The 24,480-nt window shown below is 51.2% G+C and overlaps 1 protein-coding gene across 3 annotated transcripts in view; it reads right to left on the reverse strand.

Annotated features, from left to right (window-relative positions):
- Positions 1-24,480, reverse strand: part of SCARB1 (scavenger receptor class B member 1) — an 86,901-nt gene that overhangs the window by 12,851 nt on the left and 49,570 nt on the right. For all 3 annotated transcript variants that reach the window (XM_026457430.1, XM_026457429.1, XM_026457428.1), the window contains exons 3-9: positions 23,577-23,718; positions 22,804-23,007; positions 20,447-20,542; positions 18,771-18,886; positions 16,373-16,539; positions 8,413-8,531; positions 3,500-3,573 (exon numbers count right to left, since the gene is read on the reverse strand). In XM_026457430.1, the coding sequence (XP_026313215.1) occupies positions 3,500-3,573; positions 8,413-8,531; positions 16,373-16,539; positions 18,771-18,886; positions 20,447-20,542; positions 22,804-23,007; positions 23,577-23,718 (918 nt within the window). The remainder of the gene's footprint in view (positions 1-3,499; positions 3,574-8,412; positions 8,532-16,372; positions 16,540-18,770; positions 18,887-20,446; positions 20,543-22,803; positions 23,008-23,576; positions 23,719-24,480) is intronic.

Here is a 24,480-nt window from a genome sequence, read left to right on the forward strand (position 1 = left end):
CCTGCCTCGGCCTCCCAAAGTGCTGGGATTACAGGCGTGAGCCACCGTGCCTGGCCAGAAAAATTAATTTTTAAAAAGAGGATCTGGGGCGTGGTGGCTCACGCCTGTAATCCCAGCACTTTGGGAGGCCGAGGCAGGAGGATCACAAGGTCAGGAAATCAAAGCCATCCTGGCCAACATGGTAAAACCCCGTCTGTACTAAAAATATAAAAATTATCCAGGTGTGGTGGCACATGCCTGTAATCCCAGCTACTCAGGAGGCTGAGGCAGGAGACTCGCTTGAACCAGGGAGGCGGAGGTTGCAGTCGGAGGGGAGATCACACCACTGCACTCCAGCCTGGTGACAGAGTGAGACTCCATCTCAAAAAAAAAAAAAAAAAAAGGGCTCAAATCCTCCAATCACAATTATTGGAGGTCTCTCGGGCCACTTAAATAGGGTATTACACAGTGAAATGGGCTCACACTATCACCCTACAGAGGACGAAACATGATGAAAGACAACAGATGGTACCATTCACTTTGGCTGCTTTTCTCCGAAAGACTTTGTAAGAACCAGTGGGAATTGTATGCAAGTAACATGCAACCCCACTGCCTTTACCTAGTGAGCAAGGAGCACAGAAGCTCCCCCGACGGGTCACGAGACAGCTCTGCTTCCGGCAGCTGTGTCTCTAGACTTTTCCCACGCCATCCCTCGTGGCCCTCAATATCTGCTGTTGAGACCACTTTCTTTTTTTTTTTTTTTTTTTTTTTTTGAGGCGGAGTCTCGCTCTGTCACCCAGACTGGAGTGCAGTGGCCGGATCTCAGCTCACTGCAAGCTCCGCCTTCCGGGTTTACGCCATTCTCTTGCCTCAGCCTCCCAAGTAGCTGGACTACAGGTGCCCGCCACCTCGCCCGGCTAGTTTTTTTTTGTATTTTTAGTAGAGACGGGGTTTCACCGTGTTAGCCAGGATGGTCTCGATCTCCTGACCTCGTGATCCGCCCGTCTCGGCCTCCCAAAGTGCTGGGATTACAGGCTTGAGCCACCGCGCCCGGCCGAGACCACTTTCCTGGAGTGCCTTGTTCCCAGTCTGCAGGGAGGTCAGCAGCTGTGCCGCCCAGAGAGGGCGGTGAGTGGCCCACAACAACTGGTCCACAGGTGCCCGCGTGAACTGTTTGTCAAGAATGTGAATTAGGCCCCGCGCGGTGGCTCACGCCTGTAATCCCAGCACTCAGGGAGGTGGATCATCTGAGGTCACAAGTTCAAGAACAGCCTGGCCAACATAGTGAAATCCTGTCTCCACTAAAAATACAAAAATTAGCTGGGTGTAGTGGTGAGTGCCTGTAATCCCAGCTACTTGAGAGGCTGAGGCAGGAGAATCGCTGGAACCTGGGAGGCAGAGGTTGCACTCTAGTCTGGACAACACAGCAAGACTTTGTATCAAAAAAAAAAAGAGTGTGAATTACCTCCCAAGAAGCAAAAACTGACAGAGCTCCTGTTAAAATCCAGATTTGGAGGTCCTTTTGAAAAATGCAGAGGATGTGGCCACAGTGAGCCCACATTTCCATGGGGCCACAGTCAGCTAGTGCTGGGAAGGGGCTGTATCCTCGGCCCCAGGCCTCCTCTTCCATCTGGGTCACCCACTTGGCCCCAGTAGCATCCCAGTTAGCAGCCCAGGTGCCATGTGGTGGAACCAGAGGGAGGACTTAGGCTGCAATAGCCTCTTCCGTGCCTGGTGCTGTTTCCCCATCCACAAATCCATCAAGAACAAATTCCCTAAGTGGCCTCAAAATATAAAAATAAAATGCAAGGGGGGCAGTGAAGGAAGCGAGCTGACAGTTATTATTCGCTGCCGTGCTCTGACAAAGTGTTATTCTTTCCAGCCGAGAGGCATTTGACAAAGCTGAATAGATGCTTACATTCCTACAACCCAGGGATTTTTCTAAGAGAATTTTTTTTTAACGAAACTATTTCAGATATGCTAAGAAGTACAGACACTGACATAGCAACAAATCAGTGTAATCCCTCATCAAGTCCTAGCAACGTGTAATGTCACAGCAAGTGCTGGTGCGCGTGGGGAGGAACTGGAACCCTGCTGCGCTGCTGCTAAGAATGGGGACAGGGTAGAGGCTGTGCAAAAGTCTGACAGTTCCTCAAACAGTTAAACAAAGAGCTAACATAGGACCCAGCGATTCCACCCCTCGGTACCTACCTAAGGAAAATGAGAACAGATGTCCACACTGGGACTGACACAGGAACATTTACAGCTGCATTATGCATAATGGCCAAGGCGTGGAAACAACTCAGACATCCATCAACCGATAAATAAATGTGGTCTATCCAGACAATGGGATATTATCCAGCCATAAAATATACTGATCCATGCTACGACATGGATGAACCTTGAAAACATGATGCTAAATGAAAGAAGCCAGTCGCAAAAGACCAAAGACCACATCGTGTGTGATTCCATTTACATGAAATGCCCAGAACAGGCAAGTCCACAGAGACAGAAGAGGATGAGCGGTTGCCTGGGCCTGAGCGGACGGGGAAGTGAGTGTTAATGAGTGTGGGGTTTCTTTTGGGGGTGATGAAAATGTTCCAGAATTGATTGTGGTGATAGATGCACAATTCCGTGAATACACTACAAGTCACTGAATTGCGCATTTTACTGGGGGGGGGGGTTGTTTATTTTTTTATTTTGAATTGTGCATTTTAAAGGGGTGAGTTTTATGGTACGTGAATTGTATTTCCATAAAGTTGTTTTATTTTAAAAATCAAAAAGAGGAAATCAGTGGTCGAAGAATTCTTGTAAAATGAATAGTGAAACTAAAGAATGCTGTTTGGTAAGTTTCCATTTTCAAACATTTGGTTTTGCCAGGCTTTAATTTTTGCCACTCTGTCATGTAGGAAACAGCTTGTATTGAAGCTCCGGCTAATTGGCAGGGAGGGGGTGAATGTTAAGAAAGAAAAGTGGAGGCCGGGTGCGGTGGCTCACGCCTGTAATCGCGGCACTTTGGGAGGCCCAGGTGGGCGGATCACTTGAGGCCAGGAGTTTGAGACCAGCCTGACCAACATGGCGAAATCTCGTCTCTACTAAAAACACAAAATTAGCCAGGCATGGTGGCGCATGCCTGTAATCCCAGCTACTCAGGAGGCTGAGTTAGGAGAATCGCTTGAACCTGGGAGGCGGAGGTTGTGGTGAGCCGAGATCCCACCCTTGCACTCCAGCCTGGGCAACAAGAGCGAGACTCCATCTAAAAAAAACAAAAACAAAAACAAAAGGGAAAGAAAAGTGGCCTTCTGGGGAAGGAATATCAGGATGCAGGTCAGGACCTGGCTCAAAACCAAGACCCCTCAGGGAGAAGATCAGCAGGGAGTGGATTCCATCCTCAATAGGACCCTCTCCCCTCCCCATGCCCTGGTTCCCGGAGCACGTCACTGGAGTCTGGGACCACTGGAGCACTGAGCCCCTCATCTCTCAATGAGCAACGCAGCCCCAGCTCCCAGTCCACACTCACCCAATGCCTGCAATAGATTTCATGTAGAGGCTCAGCTGCAGTTTCACAGAGCAGTTCATGGGGATTCCTGTGACCTGCGGCAACAAACACAGTGAGGAGACTGGCCACCCCCAGCTCCAGGGACACCACCAAGCCCTCCTCTCCCTGGTCTCAGTCAAGAGGGTGGGCGTCCCAACTAACTGCCCAGTGGAGCTTGCTTGTATCTGACCTAAAACAAGCCACAGGCTGGGGGAGGGTCCATGGTTCTAGAAATGCTGGGCGGGTGCACTGGGATCTCCTCTCCTGGTTCTAACCCCTTATAGGGAAACAAGTGCTTCCCACACGGTTATGTCTACAGCCTCAAGAGGTCCCTTCTATAAAGCAAGCCTGTCCCAGGGTGGAAAAAACCTAATCACTTTCACCTGTCCTCCTAAGACAGCGTTTCCCAAAGTGCAGAATGGTAATTTGTCCAGGCTCCCTCTCAACCTCCACATTCAATGAAACAGACAAGAATCCCTTCTCAATTCATTCCCAACTCCTCTGGATCATTTCCAAGAGTAGTCTCAGCCAGGTGTCTGCATGGTCTTTAATGCCCCTCTAATACACCTACACAAAATCTCCACTTTTAACAACGGTGCTGAGGTGGCCCCAGGTTCACCCCTGCTGGCAGACAACAATATTTTACATAGAGCCTAATATTTTTTTTCCTTGTTCATTTTTATAGTTGTGTTCTTTCTTTGGAGAATTTTGTAATTTCCTATTTGAGGTAGTAATAAAAACCTTCCCTTGTGCAGAAATTTATTTTTATTTTTGTTTGTTTTTAAGACAGAGTCTCAGTCGTCTAGGCTGGAGTGCAGGCAACCTCTGCCTCCTGAGTTGAAGCCATTGCCCTGCCTCAGCCTCCCCAGTAGCTGGGACTACAGGTGTGCACCACCACACTCGGCTAATTTTTGTATTTTTAGTAAAGACAGGGTTTCACCATGTTGACCAGGCTGGTCTCAAACTCCTGGCCGCAAGTGATCTGCCCACCTTGGTCTCCCAAGGCGGGATTACAGGCGTGAGCCACCGCGCCCAGCCTGTTTATCATTATTATTTTTGTAGAGACAGAGTTTTACTAGGTTGCCCAGGCTGGTCTCAAACTAGCCTTAAGTGATCTTCCTGCCTCGCCTCCCAACGCACTGGAATTACAGCCATGAGCCACTACATTCAGCTCTTTTTTTATGAGACTTTTTTTTAAGTAAATAACAGAAGTGACACACATATGTCATCAAAAACAACAGGAAGGTGGTTCCAGAATGAAGTCAGGAAATGATAGTGGAAATAAAACTAGATTTGAGGTCAGAGAACTGCATTTGGTTCTTCTTAACTGAGAGTTGCTTCCTCATCTGTAAAACAGAGGGAACTCTCCCCACCTGACAGAATATTTGCAAGAGCAAAAGTAAGGTCTGCGAGATAGCCACACTCGGGGCCATAAAGCCTGGGTTATTATCACATACACTGCAAGGAAAGGATGTTCTCTTCATTATGGCCCAGGATGCTGAGGCCCTTCCAGGCCCCTGTGGTAAAGAAGAGCTCATCAAAGGCCTCACTTACGCCCACAACTGGGGAGCACTTGCCCTTGGGAGTGAGAGCCTGGTGGGATGGGCGTGAGTTCACCCATGAGTGGAACAGAGTTCACACCGCAGGCCTCAAGCTGCTCTCCTTAGGAATTCTGCTGGCACCTGGGAACCCAATTTCAGGAGGGTTCGTTCCCACCATCCCCCAACTGATGAGAGTATTCACTGGGCCGAAGTTATCTATACAAACAGTATGGCTCTTACTCAGCACCTGCTTTCCTTCCCAGAGTCTAGAATTTTGGTACCTGCCAGGCAGAGGGGTGCCCACGTGATTGGCCCCTAGCAAAAACTGTGGGCACTGAACTTCTAACGAGCTTCCCTGCTAGACAGCATCCCTACGTGTCGTCATAACTCATTGCTGAAGACATTAAGCGCATCCTGTAGGACTGCCCCGGAAGAGGACTCTGGAAGCCCCAGCCTGACCTCCCCCGACTTCACCCAAGGTGCTTTTTCCCTTTGCTAACAAGTCTTAGCTGTGATACCACTAGAGCGGCGTCCTGTTGCGTCCCCTGTCCCCATGCCCTCCCCCAGTTTCAGGAGCAGAAAAGTGGCCACACGGAAGCAGCTTCCAACGTGCATTTGGTTTTCAAGGCTAATGGCCAACAGGCAGCAAGCTGATCTCATGATCCCCTCCCCAACACGCCCAGCTCAAAAAACAAAGAAATAAAGGCCACTTCCTCTCCCTGTCGGCCTCAAGCTGATCTGGAGGTAGAATTGGACGCAGCAGCTAAAGTGGCTGCAGCAAAACAGCTCTGTACCTCTCTCTGGACTCCCAAACTTAACCCCCTCTTTCTTGATATGAGGGGGAGAAAAGAAGATCCCTGCCCTGAAAGGAAAGTGATCAGTGAGAGTACACAGGAGACGGTGCGCATGGCGGAATTCTCCGGAAGCCAGCAGAGCAAGAGAGGCCGGAGGAGGAATTAACTAAAAGACGGAAGGCAGAGACAGGCCTGCGGCCCGGGCCGAGAGGGTCTAGTCAGTGGCTAAGGAGGCCTGGGAGGACAAAGGAAAATGGTGCAGAACAGCGTCTGCCTCAGAGCTTCGGGAAGGGCCTGAGGTGCGCAGCACTGTGGCAAACGCATGGAGCTTCCTCAGACAACGAAAACTAGAACTACCATCGGATCAGTGATCCACTGCCGGGCATCTGCCCAGAGGAAATGAAATCAGTGTGTCAAAGAGACAGGGGCACTCCCATGTACACTGCAGCCAAGATACAGAATCAAGCGAAGTGTCCGGCACCGCAAACGTGGTGCACACACAGTGGGATACTATTTAGCGTTTAAAAAGAGGGAAATCTGGCCGGGCGCAGTGGCTCACGCCTGTAATCCCAGCACTGTGGGAGGCCGAGGTGGACGGATCACTTGAGGCCAGGAGTTCGAGACCAGCTTGGCCAAGATGGTGAAATCCCATCTCTACTAAAAATACAAAAATTAGCTAGGCATGGTGGTGCGTGCCTTTAATCCCAGCTACTCTGGAGGCTGAGGCAGGAGACTCACTTGAACCCAGGAGGCAGAGGTTGCAGGGAGCTAAGATCATGCCACTGCACTCCAGCCTGGGTGACAGAGCAAGACTCTGCCTCAAAAAAATAAATAAATAAATAAATAAATAAATAAATAAATAAATAAATAAATAGAAACAGGGAAATCCTGTCATTTGTGACAACATGATGAACTTGGGGAACACTGTGCTAAGTAAAATAGGCCAGGCACAGAAAGGCAAATACTGCATGATCTCACTTGTATGTGGAATCTTAAAAAGTTGAATTCAGGCCAAGTGCAGTGGCTCACGCCTATATTCCCAGCAATCTGGGAGTCCGAGGCGGGTGGATCACCTGAGGTCACGAGTTCAAGACCAGCCTGGCCAACGTGGCAAAACCCTGTCTCTACTAAAAATACAAAAATTAGCCAGGTGTGGTGGTGTTTGCCTATAATCCCAGCTACTCAAGAGGCTGAGGCAGGAGAATTGCTTGAACCCGGAAGGTGGAGGTTGCAGCGAGCCAAGATCGTGCCACTGCACTCCAGCCTGGGTAACCAGAGTGAAACTCCATCTCAAAAAAAAAAAAGTTGAATTCATGGAAGCAGAGGGTAGAATACTGGCTAGCAGGGGCTGGGAAGGCAGGGAGGGGGAAGTCCGTCAAAGGATACAAAATTTCAGTTAGACAGGAGGAATAACTTTAGGAGATCTGCTGGACGATACAGCAACAGTCAGTGTATTGTGCTATACAACACAGTGACTATAATGAATAGCAATGTATTGTATACTTGAAAGTTGCTGACCGTAGATTTTAAATGTTCTCACCACTAATACATGATCAGTATATGAAGTAATACATATGTTAATTGGCTTGATTTAGGCATTCCACAAGGTATATGCATATATCATAACATCATGTTGTACACCTCAAAAATAGACAGCTTTTCTTTTTCAAGTTAGAAAACTAATTTTGGCTGGGCACGGTGGCTCATGCCTGTAATCCCAGTACTTTGGGTGGCCGAGACAGGAGGATTGCTTGAGTCCAAGAGTTCAAGACCAGACTGGGCAACAAGGCAAAACCACATCTCTACAAAAAATACAAAAATTAGCCAGGTATGGTGGCACACGTCTGTAGTCCGGGCTACTAGGGAGGCTGAGGTGGGAGGATCACCTGAACCCAGGGAGGTCGAGGCTGCAGTGAGCCATGATCATGCCACTACACTCCAGCCTGGGCAACAGAGTGAGACCCTGTCTCAATAATAATAATAATAATTTTGTTAAAGGCCCATGGGAGAGACCTCAAGTGCCCACTCAGGAAACAGAAAACCACAGATTTCTGAATCAATGGTAGCAGCCACCAAGCCCAACTGGGCATATTTTACAGGGAACAGAGGCGCCAAGAGAAGAGGCTACAGGCTGAAGGCGTGTCCTTGGGAGGGCCACATGTCCAGCTCCCTGCTTGTAGACAGAACTTCACACGGGACAAATTCTCTGTGTGATTTATCTGCAAGATATTCCAGGCTCTTCTTGGTACCTGAAGATCTTTATGGTATCTTGACACATCCAGAGGGCTGCCTCCAGCTCATATGTAGGAGACACCCCAGCTGATAAATTCTAATTAATTTACTGTCCTAGGGCCCATTTATAGAACCCAGAACAGGGATCATAAAACCCGTGAACTATGGAGTCGGGGTGAAGGAAGGAACTTTGGTGGCTCGAGATTCTAGAAGCCAGGCTTCCCACCACCCCAGCCCACAGCAGCTCTGTGCTTGGGAAGCGAGGAGGCAACCAGGTGTGTTCCGACCAGGAATCGCCCACCCCCCACAGAGGAGGGCAGGGGCTCACCGGGTGGATGTCCAGAAACAAGGAGTGTGCCTCCTGGTTAGGGTGCAGGCCGGTCACCGCTTCTGCCAGGACCGGGTCGGCGTTGAGGAAGTGAGGATGGGAGAGAAACAAGGGGGCACCTAGAAGACAGAAGAGTGGGGAGGGGACATCAGACAAGGACAGTGCATTGGCAGGTGCTGCCAGGCCGTAGGTCTGCACAGAGCTGTGGTCTGCAGAGCACCCCCGTGGCAATGACAAGATAACCAGACAGAGAGGATCCCTTCCTCCGTTCTGTAAAAAGCCCCAGGCCCTACCATGAGGGACAAGCTCTGTGCCAGAGAAGGGGTGAGGTAGGAGCCGCTGATTCTGAGAGGAGAGACCAAATGAAGGAAGAGGCCTCTTAACAAGAGCCAGGTGAAGGAGGCCCAGGACGCACATTCCAGATGGAAGGGAAGGCAGAAGCAAGTGCGGGGAGGGGGAAATGCACAGTGCACGAGGGTGCTAGGGAGGCAGGGATGGACAAGACGATGCCAGATTTGAACTTGGGTGTGGGGAGGGGAGTCTCGAGCACAAGTCAAGGAGCCCACACCGGCCCTTGCAGGCCACGCAGCAACAATCAGAGCTCAGGTGGTCAGGTCTCCCTGCGTCCACAGGAGCGTGTCCTGTAGACACACCTGCTACAAACATGAGCTCAACCTCACCACTGACCAACCAAACCAGGCAAACACTAGCTCACCCTCCAGACAATGGACAACAGGCCTGAAGGACAAGTTAACAAGGAACAGCAAGCAGGCCTCTCTCAAAAGCTCACAAGGGCTAGGTGCCATGGCTTATGCCTGTAATCCCAACACTTTGGGAGGCCTCAGCAGGCAGATCACTTGCACCCAGGAATTGAAGACCAGCCTGGGCAATATGGCAAGACCCCATCTCTACCAAAAAAAAAAAAAAAAATTAGCTGGGCATGGTGGCACATGCATGTAGTCCCAGCTACTCAGGAGGCTGAGGCAGGAGAATCGCTTCAGCCTCGGAGGTTGAGGCTGCAGTGAGCCATGACCGTGCCACTGCACTCCAGCCTGGGCAACAGAGCAAGATCCTGTCTCAAAAGAAAAAAAAAAATTTGTTTTAAAAAGCTCACGAGGATCCAGATGGTGCTAATCCACTGACAGAGCCGACGGGTGGTGACCAGGGGCTGGAGAGGGGGTGGGGAGTAACTTCTGATGAGTCTGGGTCTCCTTTTGGGGTGACAGAAATGTTCTGGAACGAGATATAGGTGATGGCTGCACAACCTCGTGACCCTGCTAAATGCCACCGAATCATTCACTTTAAAATGGTTAATTTTATGTTACAAGAATTTTGCCTCAATAAGAAAGGAAAACAAAACAAAAAGAACCCAAATCAGAGACCAGGCATGGTGGCTCACGCCTGTAATCCCGACACTTTGGGAGGCCGAGGTGGGTGGATCACCTGAGGTCAGAAGTTCAAGACCAGCCTGGTCAACATGGTAAAACCCCATCTCTACTAAATATACAAAAATTAACCAGGCGTGGTGGTGGGCACCTGAAATCTCAGCTACCTGGGAGGCTGAGACAGGAGAATCGCTTGAATGCAGGAGGCAGAGGTTGCAGTGAGCCGAGATTGCGCCTTGCACACCAGCCTGGGCAACAAGAGCAAAACTTCATTCCAAAAAAAAGACCAGGCGCAGTGGCTCATGTCTGTCATCCCAACACTTTGGGAGGCCGAGGCGGGCCGGTCATGAGGTCAGGAGTTTGCGACTAGCCTGGCCAACATGGTGAAACCCCATCTCTACTATCTCTTCTTTTCTTAGCAAAGCCAGGCACTGGTGTGAAATAAAAGCTGGGATTATCGATGTCGGGCTTCCTCTTTCTCAGTCCTTGTGCATCCCTGCCCTTAAGGTTTCTCAAGCATCATTCATCCCAGTACCTTTTCAATTTCATCACATCTGAATGCCCCCTGCACTGTTATATAATGTGCTGCTCTGAAACAACCGCCAGTGCCTTCTTTAAATCTCTGTATTTTAAAGGGAAGCTTTACAGCTGTGCAAACACTTGCCGCAATTAGAAAGTACATATTTGGGCCAGGCACTGTGGCTCACACCTGTAATCCCGGCACTTTGGGAGGCCGAGGCAGGCAGATCACTTGAGGTCAGAAGTTCAAGACCAGACTGGGCAACATGGTGAGACCCCTGTCCCTATTAGAAATACAAAAATTAGCCGAGCATGGTATGGGCCTGTAATCCCAGCTACTCGGGAGGCTGAGGCAGGAGAATTGCTTGAACCCAGGAGGCAGAGGTTGTGGAGGCTGCAGTGAGCTGAGATCGCATCACTGCACTCCAGCCTGGGCGATAGTTTTCAGAGGTTGCAGTAAGCCAAGATTGCACCAGTGCAATCCAGCCTCAGCGACAGAGCAAGACTGTATCTCAAAAAAAAAAAAAAAAAAAAGGACATATTTGAATAAACACTGTGAAAAATCATGATGTTGTAAGTTCTAACTAGAACTTGTTACTGCACGAGGCTTTAACTGGGAGCCCTGCTCTTTTTCTGTTGAAAGAAAAAATAAAAAAGGTTGATGAGTGTAGAAGGCTCTTCAAGTCCTCAGCGTCAACAGAGACCTTCTCCTGCACGTGATGGCAAGGAGGAAAAGAGGATGGACCCAGAAGCTCTCTCTCACCTCCTTGGACCTTCTGAAGCCATCCCAAGCACCCGCAGGGGCAGTGTCTTCCACAATTTGGAAAACGCGCTTCTCATGCCTCCTCCGTGGAGGAGGCAGCCACGGAGCCAGACTCCGGAGGAATCTCAAACAAGCCCTGGCCTACCCACAGCCCCAGGTGGAGACTGAGGTGGGATGAGGCAACTTGCCAGCCCCCGCCCTTATTTCAGAGGCTGAGCCTGCATGGACCCACGCACGTGTTTCTTCCAATTTTATTACCAAACACATCGAGAGAGATCTTCCCAGCAATAAGTGGTAATTAATTTATAGCTTTATGGCATACCTAGCCAGACGTAATTGCCCAGGATTGCCACGGATGATAATTAGTTGGCTCTATGAGGCAAGTCGGACGCCCTCACGCAACAGGGAGGTTTGAGGTGAGGGAGTTGTCTGAGTCCAATAGATTTCAAGGCCCAGAAAGGCAAAGGCATGGGTACCTTTACTCTTTAGATAACATGCCACAGAAACACAGACATAGGTGCCCCAAATGACACGTGTGCACCACGAATGCCCACGATGGAACACCACACAGCAATGAAGAGGAGGAGCTGCAACCACCCACAACGCCACCGACAAATCGCACCAGGGTGCTAAGGGGTGCACAGGCCAGAAAAGGAGGGAAAGGAATCTAGGTTTATGGGCTATTCACAGGAAGATGCAAACCAGCTGAGCTCTGGGGCTGGACGCCAGGGCGGTGGGAGGACCGCGAGGGGCATCCAGGGCCTGTCATGTCTGTTTCTCGGTCAGGGTGCTGGCCACGTGGTGCATTCACTTTGTGAAGTTTCAAACTGCACACGTCAGCCAGGCGCAGCAGTTCATGCCTGTAATCTCAGCACTTTGGGTGGGAGGATCGCCTGAGCCCAGGACTTCAAGACTAGCCTGGGCAATATGGTGAGACCCCGTCTCTAAAGACAATTTAAAAATCAGCTGGGCATGGTAGCAACCACCTGTAGTCCCAGCTACTCAGGAGGCTGAAGTAAGAGGATCAATTGAGTGATGGAAGTCAGGCTGCTGTGAGCCGTGATGGCACCACTGCACTCCAGCCTGGGCGACAGTGATACCCTGTCTCAAAAAAAAAACAAAGCAAAAAACCCCCAAAACTGCATCAGTCATCTGGGAACTTAATTGTATCTATGTATATTTTATTTAAAAGCAAAAACTAAGCCCAGGCAAGACAGCACAACCCCATCTCTACAAAAAAATTTTAAAATAAGATAAAATAAATTAGCCAGGTGTGGTGGTGTGTACCTGTGCTCCCGGCTACCTGGGAGGCTGAGGTCAGAGAATCATTTGTGCCCAGGAGGTCAAGGCTGCTGTGAGCTGTGATTGCACTACTGCACTTGAGCCTGGGCAACAGAGTGAAACCTTATCTCAAAAATATAAATAAAGAAAAGAAAAAACTTTACTTAAATAAGTATTTTAAAATTCCCTTGTGCTTTTGAAAGAGAAGGCAGGGCACACCTCGTCCCAAGCCCTTGGAGGGGGTGGGTATGTCATTTCTCTCCCTTCTCCTGGTACCTACACCCCTACTTAGACCTTCCCTACTTTCAGCCTTGTGCTTCGAGTGGGGCCAGCTCACCCAGGAGCCAGCTGATCATGTGACACAAGCCTGGCCAATCAGCATAGTCCACCTCAGCTACCGTGATTGGTTTACAGCTGGGCATGGGTGCCAGGCAGACCAATTAGAGCGAACCCTGGAACTTCTGCTGGAGTGAAGGAAACATAGGTGGCCCCCTTTCTGCAGGACTCGGAGCTGGGCGGAGGTGAGCCTGGAGCCTCCACAGGCAGCCAGGAGGGAGAGCCCGCTTGGCAGCAAAGCCAGTCCAGCAGAAAACTGAGCTGCGACTTGGCAGAGGCAGCTTCCAGGCAACATCTGAGTTCTGGATTCGTGCCTAATACAGGGATGTGCCCTGGAATTTTTCATTACGCAAACCAAGAAGTACCCTTTTGTTCTAAATCAAGTGGAGTCCAGCATCTGCCACTGTGACAGTTGCTGTAGCACACCTATCGGGTGTGTAACATCCTCAACCTTACTAGCAGAAATCCCCGCTGATACCAGCAAAGAATGAAGCAAGCAGAGGCCATTGCCCAGGCGGGCCAGACAGGACAGGAGGCAGCGGCGGGCGACCCCGGCCCCAGCTCCAAACCATCTGCTCACAGGCTGCTCCATTCTGCCTGAAATGGGGGAAACATCCAGTCTGTTTACAGTCCCTCCTCCTGACCCCCGCTGCAGACCAGTCCTTTCGAGTCGCTGTCTCCAGCTGGAGGACGGGGCTTCAACCAAAAAGGCTCCCAGAAGGCAAGACACAGTCAAATAGAGGGCCGCTTCCGGTCCTACCAACCCTGTGACCTTGGTCGCATCCAGCCTCAGGCCTCGATTTCCTAAGTACAGAACACACACACCATCCCTATATTCAAATACTGTATGAGTATCCGTTACATGCGGGGCACAGCTCTAGAAGCTAAGAATAAAACCAAGAAGAGGAGCTTGGGGCCCTGACTCCAGGGATGACAGTGAATAGAAAGGGCAATGAAGAAGAAGATAAAATCCACAGTCCATGATTTCAGGGAGCAATGAGCACCAAGAAGACAAGAGGAAGCCATAGGGAGCAGCAGGCAGGAGAGGGGGCAATTTTAGAACAGGAAATCAGAGGAGGCCTCCTGGGGAAGGTGGCATTTGCATGCAGACCAAAAGAAGGTGAGGGATGAGCCACTCAGAAGTCCAGATAAAGAGCTCTCCAAGCAGGGGAAGCAGCCCACACAAAGGCCCTGAGGCAGCACTGACCTTGGTATATTTTAGAGAAAGGGTGAAACCATCAGGGCTGGAGAATAATGAACAGGGGACGTGTCGGGAGAAATGAAGTCAGAGAGGCCAGCGGGGGCTGGATGCTTCAGAGAGGTCGGTAGGGGCTGGATCCTGCAGGGCCCAGGGCCATGGTAGGAGTTTGGACTTCACTATGAATACAGACAGAGCTGCCAAACATTTTGAGAGTACAGTGGCAATCTCCATTTTTTTTTTTGAGATGGGTCTTGCTCTGTTGCCCAGGCTGGAGTGCAGTGGGATGATTACAGCTCACTGCAGCCTCGACCTTTGGGCTTAGGCCATCCTTCCACCCCAGCCTTCCACGTAGCTAGGACTACAGGCGTCTACCACTATGCCTAATTTTTTTTTTTTTTCTAGAAAGAGGTCTTGCTGTATCGCTGAGGCTGGTCTTGAACTCTTGGCCTGAAGTGATCCTCCCACCTTGGCCTCTCACAGGGTTGTGATTACGGATGTGAGCCACCATACCCGGCCAGCATTGTTAAAAGATCTCTTGGCTGCTGTTGGAGTGCTACAGAACTTCCTATGATGATGGAAATGTTTTCTATCTGTGCTATCCAAGACACTAGCTGCTAGACACACATAGCATATGAGCATTTAACTTCCGGCCACTGCAACCAAGGAACTGCCTTTTAATTTGATTTTGTTTAAATCAATTTCAATTTAAACAGCCGCAAGAGGCCAGCAGTGACCGCACTGGATGGTCTAGGGGATGGATGGTATGGCGGCAATGCTGCATTGAGGGATGAGCTACTCAAAGGACTGGATCACCAGGAAGGACGTGTCCGTGGGCTGGACCATGAGGCGGGGGGTTGGGGTGGGTGGCAAGAGAGAGGAAGGAGTGAGGACTCAACCTGGAGGTAAAGCCATCTGGGCTTGTTGACACACTGGAAGAGCCGGGTGAGGACAGGGAATCAAACTGACACCTGAGGGTCCAAATTGAGCAACTTGAGGCGCGGGTGCCTCAGGGACTGGCACACAATTGAGACACAACAACAATGTCAGGGGACATGACTCTAGCAGCAATCATCACATCTGCCTAGCCGCCCACACCGCGGAACAAGAGAATGTTATGTAACACACAGACCCTCGCCAGCCTCTTTTCATCTCAGAATGGGTGAAGGGTCCTTCCCACCAAGCCTCACCCTCAAGTTCCAAATCATGGTGTGGGAGGGCAGAGGAACAGCCCCCTAGACACGTCCATGCCCTAAGCCCCAGAACCCATGGCTATGCCAGGTCACAGGGCAAAGGGGCACTGGGCCTGCTCAGCAGCTGCCTTGAAGGTTCAGAAATTGGGCTGGACACAGTGGCTCACACCTGTAATCCCAATGCTTTAACAGGCAGAGGCAGGTGGCTCACTTGAGGCCAGGTGTTTGAAACCAGCCTGGGCAGCATGGTGAGACAACATCGCTACAAAGAGTTTACAAAAATAAAACGAGCTAGGTATTGTGGCCCACACCTGCGGTCCCAGTTACTCAGGAGGCTGAGGCAGGAGGATCTCTTGAGCCCATGAGGTCAAGGCTTCAGTGAGCTATAATCGTACCACTGTACTCCAGCTCCAGGCTACAGAGTGATACCTTGTCTCAAAAAATAAAAATAGGCCAGGCGCAGTGGCTCACACCTGTAATCCCAGCACCTTGGGAGGCCGAGGCAGGCGGATCACTTGAGGTCAGGAGTTCAAGACCAGCCTGGGCAACATGGTGAAACCCCATCTCTACCAAAAATACAAAAAATTAGCCAGGTGTGGTGGCGCTCACCTGTGGTCCCAGATACTCGGGAGGCTGAGGTGGGAGGATCACTTGAGCCCGGGAGGAGGAGGTTGCAGTGAGCTGAAATGGCACCACTGCATCCAACCTGGGTGACAGAGTGAGAGTCTGTCTCAAAAAAAATAAATAAACAAACAAGATGGGGAGATTGTCCTGGGGTAGCCAGGAGAGCACGATGTGGTCTTAAGGGTCCTTAGAACTGGAAGAGGGGGCAGAAGAAGGAGCAGAGGAAGAGATTTGAGGATAGAGTGGATCAGAAGGATGCTGTGTTGCTGGCCTCAAAGGTGGAAGAAGGGCCCAGGAGCCAAGAAACACAGAGAGGCCTCTAGAAGCCAGAAAAGGCTGATGCAGATTCTCCTAGAGCCTCCAGAAGGAACACAGCCTCCTTGATCTGAGAGCCACGCGGACTTCTGAACTACAGAACTGCAAGATAACCAGTGTGTGTTGTTCTAAGCCATGAAGTTCATGGCAATTTATTGTGGTAGCAACTAATAGACCTGGCATTTCTTCCTTTTCAAATCATCTTCCTGCGGCCTCATTATCTTCAGCCTAATGGGATTATCAAGAGTACAGAGGCCAGAGATTCAGCAGACAGCACGGGGCAGATAAACCCTCAGCTGGCCCCACCCTCGCACCCTCCCGCCATCCCAGCACAAGGGACACGTACTGAACCTGCAGGTGCTGACGTTCTGAATTCCAGACTCCAGGCACGGGCAGAAGCCTTGGTTGGGTGGGTAGATGGACCCATTGGCAAACAGGGTTTTGGGAGCCACGAAGCGATAGGTGGGGATGCCTTCAAACACCCCTGGCTCCTTGTACATTAGCTTCATGGACCTGCAGGGGACAGACAGGGTGAGAGGGGACACCCAATCCCGGCGGCCAGAGCCAGGCCCTGCCGAAGGCTGCCAAGATCCAGTCATTTCTCCCCACGGGCGCTACCACCTCCCGGGTCCAAACCACCCCCATCTCTCACCCAGGTAGCTGCAGCGACCTCCTAACGGGCCTCTCTGCTCCGACTCTGCCCCCCTACCCACACCAATGCATTAGCCGCAGCCAGATGGAGTTTTACAAAAGAACAGAGGCCAGGCATTATGGCTCACACCTGTAATCCCAGCACTTTGGGAGGCCGAGGTGGGAGGATCACTTGAGCCCAGGAGTTTGAGACCAGCCTGGGGAACATGGTGAGACCCAGTCTCTAAAACACAAAAATTGTTTTTGAAAGTTATGAAATAAAAAAAAAACAGAATATATCATGCCCCTGCTGAAAATCTGTGACCCTTTCTAGTCTAACCTACCATTAGGATTCATTGTCCTTATCTAGCCCCGGCATCCGCTCTACTCAGCCCTGCCTCACCTTCCTGTGCCCAGGGCCTCCCTGCAGTTCCTAAGCACACCCACTCCTGCTCCAGGCCCTTTGCATCGCCGCTCCCTCTGCCTAAGACCAGTCTCCTCTCGCATCTTCATCCACCAGACTTCAGCCCTTCAGTCAGATCTCAGTTCAGCTGTCACTTCCTCGGGTGGCAGCACCATCTCCCACACCCACTCCATCCACCCTCCATCCGTTTATGCTCCTGCACTTTCTCAAAAGCACTTCTGAACTTGAACATGCACTGTGCTACCCACTCTGTCCACGACAGCCACTCAGCACACGTGGCTGTCCATCCTGCCCTTGACATGGGGCAAGTCCAAATTGAGATGCAAGTGTAAAATACATTCCAGATTTCTAACACTTGCTAGCAAAAAAAAAAAAAAAAAAACTCATCAATAACGCTTGAAATGATCCTATTTTTGATATATGAAGTCAAATAAAATACATTATTAAAAATAATTTCACCAATTTCTTGTTACTTGTATTAATGCAGCCACTAAAAAATTTTAAATTGCATGTGTGCCTTGCATATTTTGATTTATAGGAAAATGCCAGCTTAGATAATAGTATTATGTCAATGTCAAATTTCCTCATTTCGGTAACAGCATTGTGGTTATGTAAGAAAATGTCCTCATTTCTGGAAAACACCCACTAAGTATTTGGATGTAAGGGGGCACACAGCCTCCAACCTACTCTCAGATGTTCAGGAAAACGACACTCAGTGAGAGGAGGGGATGGGGGGCTTGACACAGCTAGTGAACCTGGGTGAAGGGGACACGGGGGCCACTTGTATTTCTCATGCAACTTTTCTTTAAGTTTAAAATTCAGCTTTTAAAAAGTCAGTTGGGTCCGGTGGCTCACACCTGCAATCCCAGCACTTTGGGAGGCTGAAGCAGGAGGATCCCTTGAGGCCAGGAGTTCAAGACTAGCCTGGGCAACATAGCGAGACCCCCATCTCTAAAAAATAAAATAAATAAATAAGTAATAACTTAAAACAGTAAAAAGTGGCCACACAGAGCAAAAGCACTGTCACTCTCTGACACTCTAGTGTTTGGGCATTTGCCTGAGTTGCCCTGATAGGGCACAACCTCCTGGGGAACAGAGACTTGGCCCACCCTCTCACTGCCGGGCACCTGGCACACAGGGTTTGCTGCGAGGGCAGATAAGTCAAGATCCACATGAGTGAATTCCCAAGTACAGGACTTTTCCAGAGTGACCAGAATGGAACAAGACATAGCAAGGCCTCCAGAAAACGGCTGCAGGAGCCACCCACTGTCTACTCTTACCTCACAACTGGGACCATGGGACACAGCTGAATCTGAAGGGGCCAAGCAGAGCCAGCTATGTCTCAGCACCCAGATGGTCGCGGGGGCCACCAGCCAGACGCCAGGGGGAGCCCACCTCTCGCCTCCATTTCATGGCCCCCTGTGACCTTGACATGTCCTGCCCCCTCCTCCCAGCCCAGCACCACCTGGCTCCAAACCACCAGCAGCAGCCTCTCTTTGGGCCGTGCAGAGGCACTGGCAGCTGGAGTTTGGCTCTTGGTGGTGTGGCCAAAGAGAATTCAAGCTGGTGCGAAGGGCTACTGAGTCAAATCCATGATGAGTCAAATGCTTTCCAAGTGCACAGCCAGCACCACAGAATTTGCCCATGAGCTGCCCAGGAAACCCAGGAGGCCCCACGTCCCAGTGATTACCGGCAGGCCTCAGGGCTGTAGAACTCCAGCGAGGACTCAGGAGTCATGAAGGGCGGCCACATTTGCCCAGAAGTTCCATTGATCATGTTGCACTGATCGGAATGCCAGAAGTCAACCTGGGGGGAAGCATCCAGACCAGACCCCTCAGTGGGGCCAAGGCCCCTTAAAAAGGCCTCTCAGGTGCCGCACACCTAACTCACCCTGGCGCACACATGGCCACTCAATTCGCAATACTGGCACGGTGGGAAGCTGGCAGGCTGTGTAGACAGACAGACAGAACGCCTACCACAGCTTCCCACTCCCAGACCTCTGAATGTGTAACTTTGCTGGGGACTCAGTTCTTTCATCTGCAAAATAGGCCTATCACCCACATCTCCAGCCTCAATCTGGAAAGAAGCACGGTGAGCAGGTGGGGTGAGAGGTGGGGCGCGGTTGTGCTCAGCCCTCAGAGCGGAAGTCAATAGGCACCTCCTAAAAAAAACAATCGGCACACAGGCAAACTACTAAAAATCATAATGGTGGCCACCACCGGGCAACCCCGAAACAGAACCCATCAGGTTAACTGCCTCTGGGGAGCGAGACCCAGACTCGACAAATCCAACTGCTCACTTTCCAATCTTCCGCACGATGAGGAGGTTTCAAATCACGTGCACATGTACAGTATATTGGAATATACAAGCCACAATGAAGGTGAACTCCATCTATCATGAATGGCTACTGCCGGTTGCAGATGGTGATTCTGGCCACTCTGGGCACCGGTTGGGGTACGATTTGTCCCCAGCCCTCAGGGGCTTTGCAGTAACTACCACGGGGAGCGGGTAGTGGGAAATCGCACAATCATTTTCACGCATATTGAGAAAAGGTCACGAAGGTGAAAAAAGCAAGTTGCAAAACAATGCAGGTAGTATGATTTCATGATGTTCAAAGAAGAAACAATTCCGTATTTCTCTGTGTACATACAGACGTGCACATGGGTAAAAACAGACGGGAAGAATATATCCCAAACTGGTAACTGTGGGTTTCCTCTGGGACGAGGGGTGGGTGGGAGGTGATACTGAGGGCACTTGTCTCCCTCTCGTATTATTTTGTAATGTGAATCTCTTTTCTTTTTTTTTTTGGAGACTGAGTTTCACTCTTCTCACTGAGGCTGAAGTGCAATGGCACAATCTCGGCTCATTGCAACCTTCATCTCCCGGGTTCAAGTGATTCTCCTGCCTCAGCTCATGAGTAGCTGAGATTACAGTCATGCACCACCAAGCCCGGCTAATTTTTTGTATTTTAGTAGAGACGGGGTTTTGTCATGTTGGTCAGGCTGGTCTCGAACTCCTGACCTCAGGTGATCCACCCGCCTTGGCCTCCCAAAGTGCTGGGATTACAGGCGTGAGCCATGGCGCCCAGCTTTCAGAACATTTTTGTAAGTAAAGAACCGAAAAGAAGAAAGCACTCCATTCCCAGCAGACGCCAGGTGCTCAGTAAGTCACTAACCCCTCCTGCCTCTCTGGCTGGTCGAGATTTAACCAGAGGTAAAATCCCTTCTCCAACTCTGAGAGTGTTCATCCTCCCAGCACCCTCTTCATGACAAAGGAAGAAGCAGCCCTGTGGTCCCCGCCATTCCCGAGCAGCCACGGCCCGGCCCACCCTCCCCTCTCCAGGGGCCCTCGCCTCTCACCCCTCACCTTGCTCAGCCCGTTCCACTTGTCCACGAAGTGGATCCTGCTGATGTTCTGGACTCCCGTGAACACCGTGAAGAGCCCAGAGTCGGAGTTGTTGAGCTGCAGACACAGCAGGGAACAGCATCGTTAAGGCTCGGGCCTACCATTGAGCTCGCCTGGTCTGAACATTCTGGGCTGAGCCCTCCTCCCCCTCCACCAGAAGGAAAGGGCCCCTGGCATCTGGTTCACTGCCACATGCCCAGTGTCTGGGGACTGAGAGGAGGCTTGGGAGCTTTCTAGGAGGAACGGTCCCGGGTTCTATGGCTGCAGTTTACACCCTCCCTTCCTAACTCTGGGAGAGCCTAGCTTTCCTCCCAGGTGAATGGCAGATCACCCCCACCATACCCTACTGCAGCATAAAATAAAACATGGCCAGGTCAGCTCCCTGAGCAATGAAAAAGGAGAAGTGGCATGTCACTTGGGGGGACACTTTAAGGACTGTGCACACGCCTTTCACCAGGCTCTCTGCCACTGCTATAGCAGCCAAGGAGGTGTGTGTCAAGACAGCCTCCCTCGGCCTGGGTCCCCAAGTGACTACCACAAGCGAGGGTGCCCCAGTCACCCACACTGGACGTGGAGTGCAAGCAAAGGAGTAAGTCCTGGTTGTTCTAAGTCACGGAGATTCTGGGGCTGCCTATCACAGCAGCACAACCTGGCCTGTCCTGACCGTCACGGTTTGTGGGACATTTCTTGATGGGGGCCCAGGCTTTGGTGCTCCGAGAGCATTTCCCAGAAGCTGGTTTCTAATCCCAAAGGCATGCAAAGCACAAAATGGTCTGAGTGACTAAAGGAAATATCTGGAAGTGCTTTGCAGGGTGAAGCACACTGAGGAGCTCCAAGGTTGCCCGGCCAAGTGGCTGCACCCATCACAGACCTCCAGGGCAGGACCCAGCACAAGTCCCTGGCTCAGCCTCCCATGTCACCTGCCCATGTGGAGTCTGTCACCTGCCCATGTGGAACCAAGAATAACCAGAGCCACTACAAAGGGGAGAATTAAAGGGGCTCATATGCAAAAAGGGCCAGGTACGGTGCCCTGGGCACAGTAAGAGCTCAAAATGCTGGTCCTTATTTCCATTACTATTGTTATTATTAATAAATCATCACTCAACAGGATCCCTAAATGATCATGATAATGGACAGAGAGCATCAGAAACTGCAAGTTACTACCCAAAGCCCACTCTCTCCTTACTCCTTCATAACAAAACCCAAACCGTACTCAGAGTATCAGCACACCCAGCTAAAAGGCTACCTTTCCAGCTTTCCCTGGAGCTAGGTGTGGCCACATGACTCAGTTCTGGCTAATAGAAAGCAAGTGGACATTGGCTTTCTTCCTACCTAAGAGGGAGGCAACTGGGACATGCTGTTTTACCCCCGATTCCTCCATCTGCTCCCCAAAGCCCCACCAATTCTTCCTTCCTGCTGTGCTACCTGGAATGTGATGTGATCGCTGACACTCTAGCAGCCAAGTTGGACAATGAGGTTATCGTGAGGATGAAAACCACATGCCAAGGATGGCAGAGCAGAGTAGCAGAAGCCTTCCAGATCACTTAAGACCATGAAGTCACCACACCAACACTGAACAGCCTACCGCTAGACTGTTCTTGTGAGGTTTTGAGGTTTTCATTATATGTGGTCAAACATAGATTATACTAAACTAGGGACTTTGTAATAACTTTCATTTGCAAAGCACTTCAGGATTTACAAGATGCTTTTACAGAATCATGCCACTTAGCCCAAACTTGCTAATTTACCCACACAACAGGAGCCCGTCACCCTTGACAAAAACATACTATCTATCACATGCAGCACCACAATATCCCCCCCAGCACTCTACCCTGATCAACAGAGACCAGAGAGATGGCTGAGGCTGGAGCAGTCGCAAGAACTCATTGAAACCTGCAGTGAGGGAGCCAAGGTCAGGGTAGACCCTCCACAGACGAAATGTTGGCTCCAAACCCCAATCGGTGACCCCACCAGGTTGCCAGGAGTCAAGATTAAGAGTCAGCTTGTGATCTTACTCCCAAGCAGCCACGCCCCCTTCTTCCGGCAAAGCCTCCAATTTGCTAAGCTAAGGCCCAATCACATCATTTGAGCCTGGATCAAGCTGTACCTGAATCCAATCCTAGCATTTTCAGTTCCATGAGCCCCAACATTCCCCATTTCACTTAAGCCACTTTGAGTCAGTTTCTCGGCCACTTACAACCCACAGCCACTAGACCCCCAGCCAGCTACAAAGCAAGCTGGTGACCAGTGTCCAGGCTGTGTGAGGGGAAGACAGGACACAGGCCTGAATCTTTGGCTTCTCACCAGGCCACACGTACCTCAGCAAATAATCCGAACTTGTCCTTGAAGGGGAACATGCCTGGAAAGTACTTGTTGATGAGGTTCACAAGGGGGTCCTGGTAGCCCCACATGATCTCACCCACAGTGCGGTTCATGAAGGCGCGTTCGCCGAGGGTGGTGAATGCCAAGGTCATGATGAGCTTCAGGGTCATGGGCTTATTCTCCATCATCACCGCCGCACCCTGCAAGGCGAAGGGACACTAGTGTCAGAGGCTGGAGGTGGCTGGCCCATCCTCCCTCAGCCCCAGCTGGGCCTCACGGCAAAGAGCCCATGAAGGGCAATGCTGGGGTGCAGGAGGCCCCTGGAGTGGCCACGTGGGGCGTCCGGGACACCAGAACCACCCTCTGCTCCTCCAGTGCCAAGGCCACATGTGCTCCCAAGGACCGCTTCTCCCCCTTGCACCCCACTGGACTCAGGCTGAGTGAACTCCAGCCCCGGTCCCAGAGGTGGGCCTGTGGCTGAGCTCCCAACAAGACAGCCCCTTTTGGAGATCTCAGAAATGTAAATTGAAAAGGAAAAAAAAAAAATAGTTTGGCCAGGACTTCCAAACCAAGACAGGTGGACCCACCTGGGAAACTCAGAACCCACAAGGGGTGGTGGAGACAGCACGGGGCTGAGAGCCACCCACCAGGCCTGAGTCCTCACGCTCCCACCACCTCAGAGACTGCTCTCTGCACAAGGAGCAGGCGGGAGGAAAGACAGGGGACGAGGCCAGGGTGTGAGGCGGCGCGGGCCACAGGGCAGCCTCACCAAGACCAGGATGTTGGGCATGACGATGTAGTCACTCTCCGAGCCGTGGGACTTGGAGGGCTCGAACTGGAAGGTGCGGTGCTCGAGGAAGGACACGGTGTCGTTGCTGTTGAAGGTGATGTTGGTCTTGTGCCTGAACTCCCTGTGGGGGGGACCAGTGGGTCAGACGCCTCACCCTGCTCTGTGGGATGTTTCCCTTGTACTCGCCTGCAGTGCCTGCCTGGGAAGCAGGGGCCCTGGATGTCTGTGCACACCTCCGGCCCCACAGCCAGAGCTGAGCTCGGCCCCTCCGCCAAATCTGTCCCTCCCTGCACCCGCCCACCGCAGGACACGGTGTTGCCACCCAGCTGGCCTCGTTCTGCTCTCCCTCACCCAACACGGCCATTGCCTCTCCATCTACAGAGGGAAGTAATCACAAGCCCCACTTCAGGGGCAGCCGTGGGGATGAAACACTCCCCACAGTAAAGCAATCAGATACCCGGAAAGCTATCAACACAGCCGCCGGGTGCAGAGAAAGCACGAGGTAAACACTGACTGCCGTGACTGTTGCCGCTGCTGTCATTATGATCTCTCATCTCTCCAAGCCATTCTCCACCATCCAGAAGAATCTTTGAAAAATGGAAATCAGGTCGGGAGTGGTGGCTCACGCCTGTAATCCCAGCACTTTGGGAGGCCGAGACGGGCGGATCACCGGATGTCAGGAGTTCAAGACCAGCCTGGCCAACATGGTGAAACCCCGTCTCTACTAAAAATACAAAAATGGCTGGGCACAGTGGCTCAAGCCTGTAATCCCAGCACTTTGGGAGGCTGAGACGGGCGGATCACGAGGTCAGGAGATCGAGACCATCCTGGCTAACACGGTGAAACCCCGTCTCTACTAAAAATACAAAAAACTAGCCGGGCG

The sequence above is a fragment of the Piliocolobus tephrosceles genome, chromosome 10 (genome assembly GCF_002776525.5).
Source record: "Piliocolobus tephrosceles isolate RC106 chromosome 10, ASM277652v3, whole genome shotgun sequence".
In the NCBI taxonomy this organism is placed as follows: domain Eukaryota; kingdom Metazoa; phylum Chordata; class Mammalia; order Primates; family Cercopithecidae; genus Piliocolobus; species Piliocolobus tephrosceles.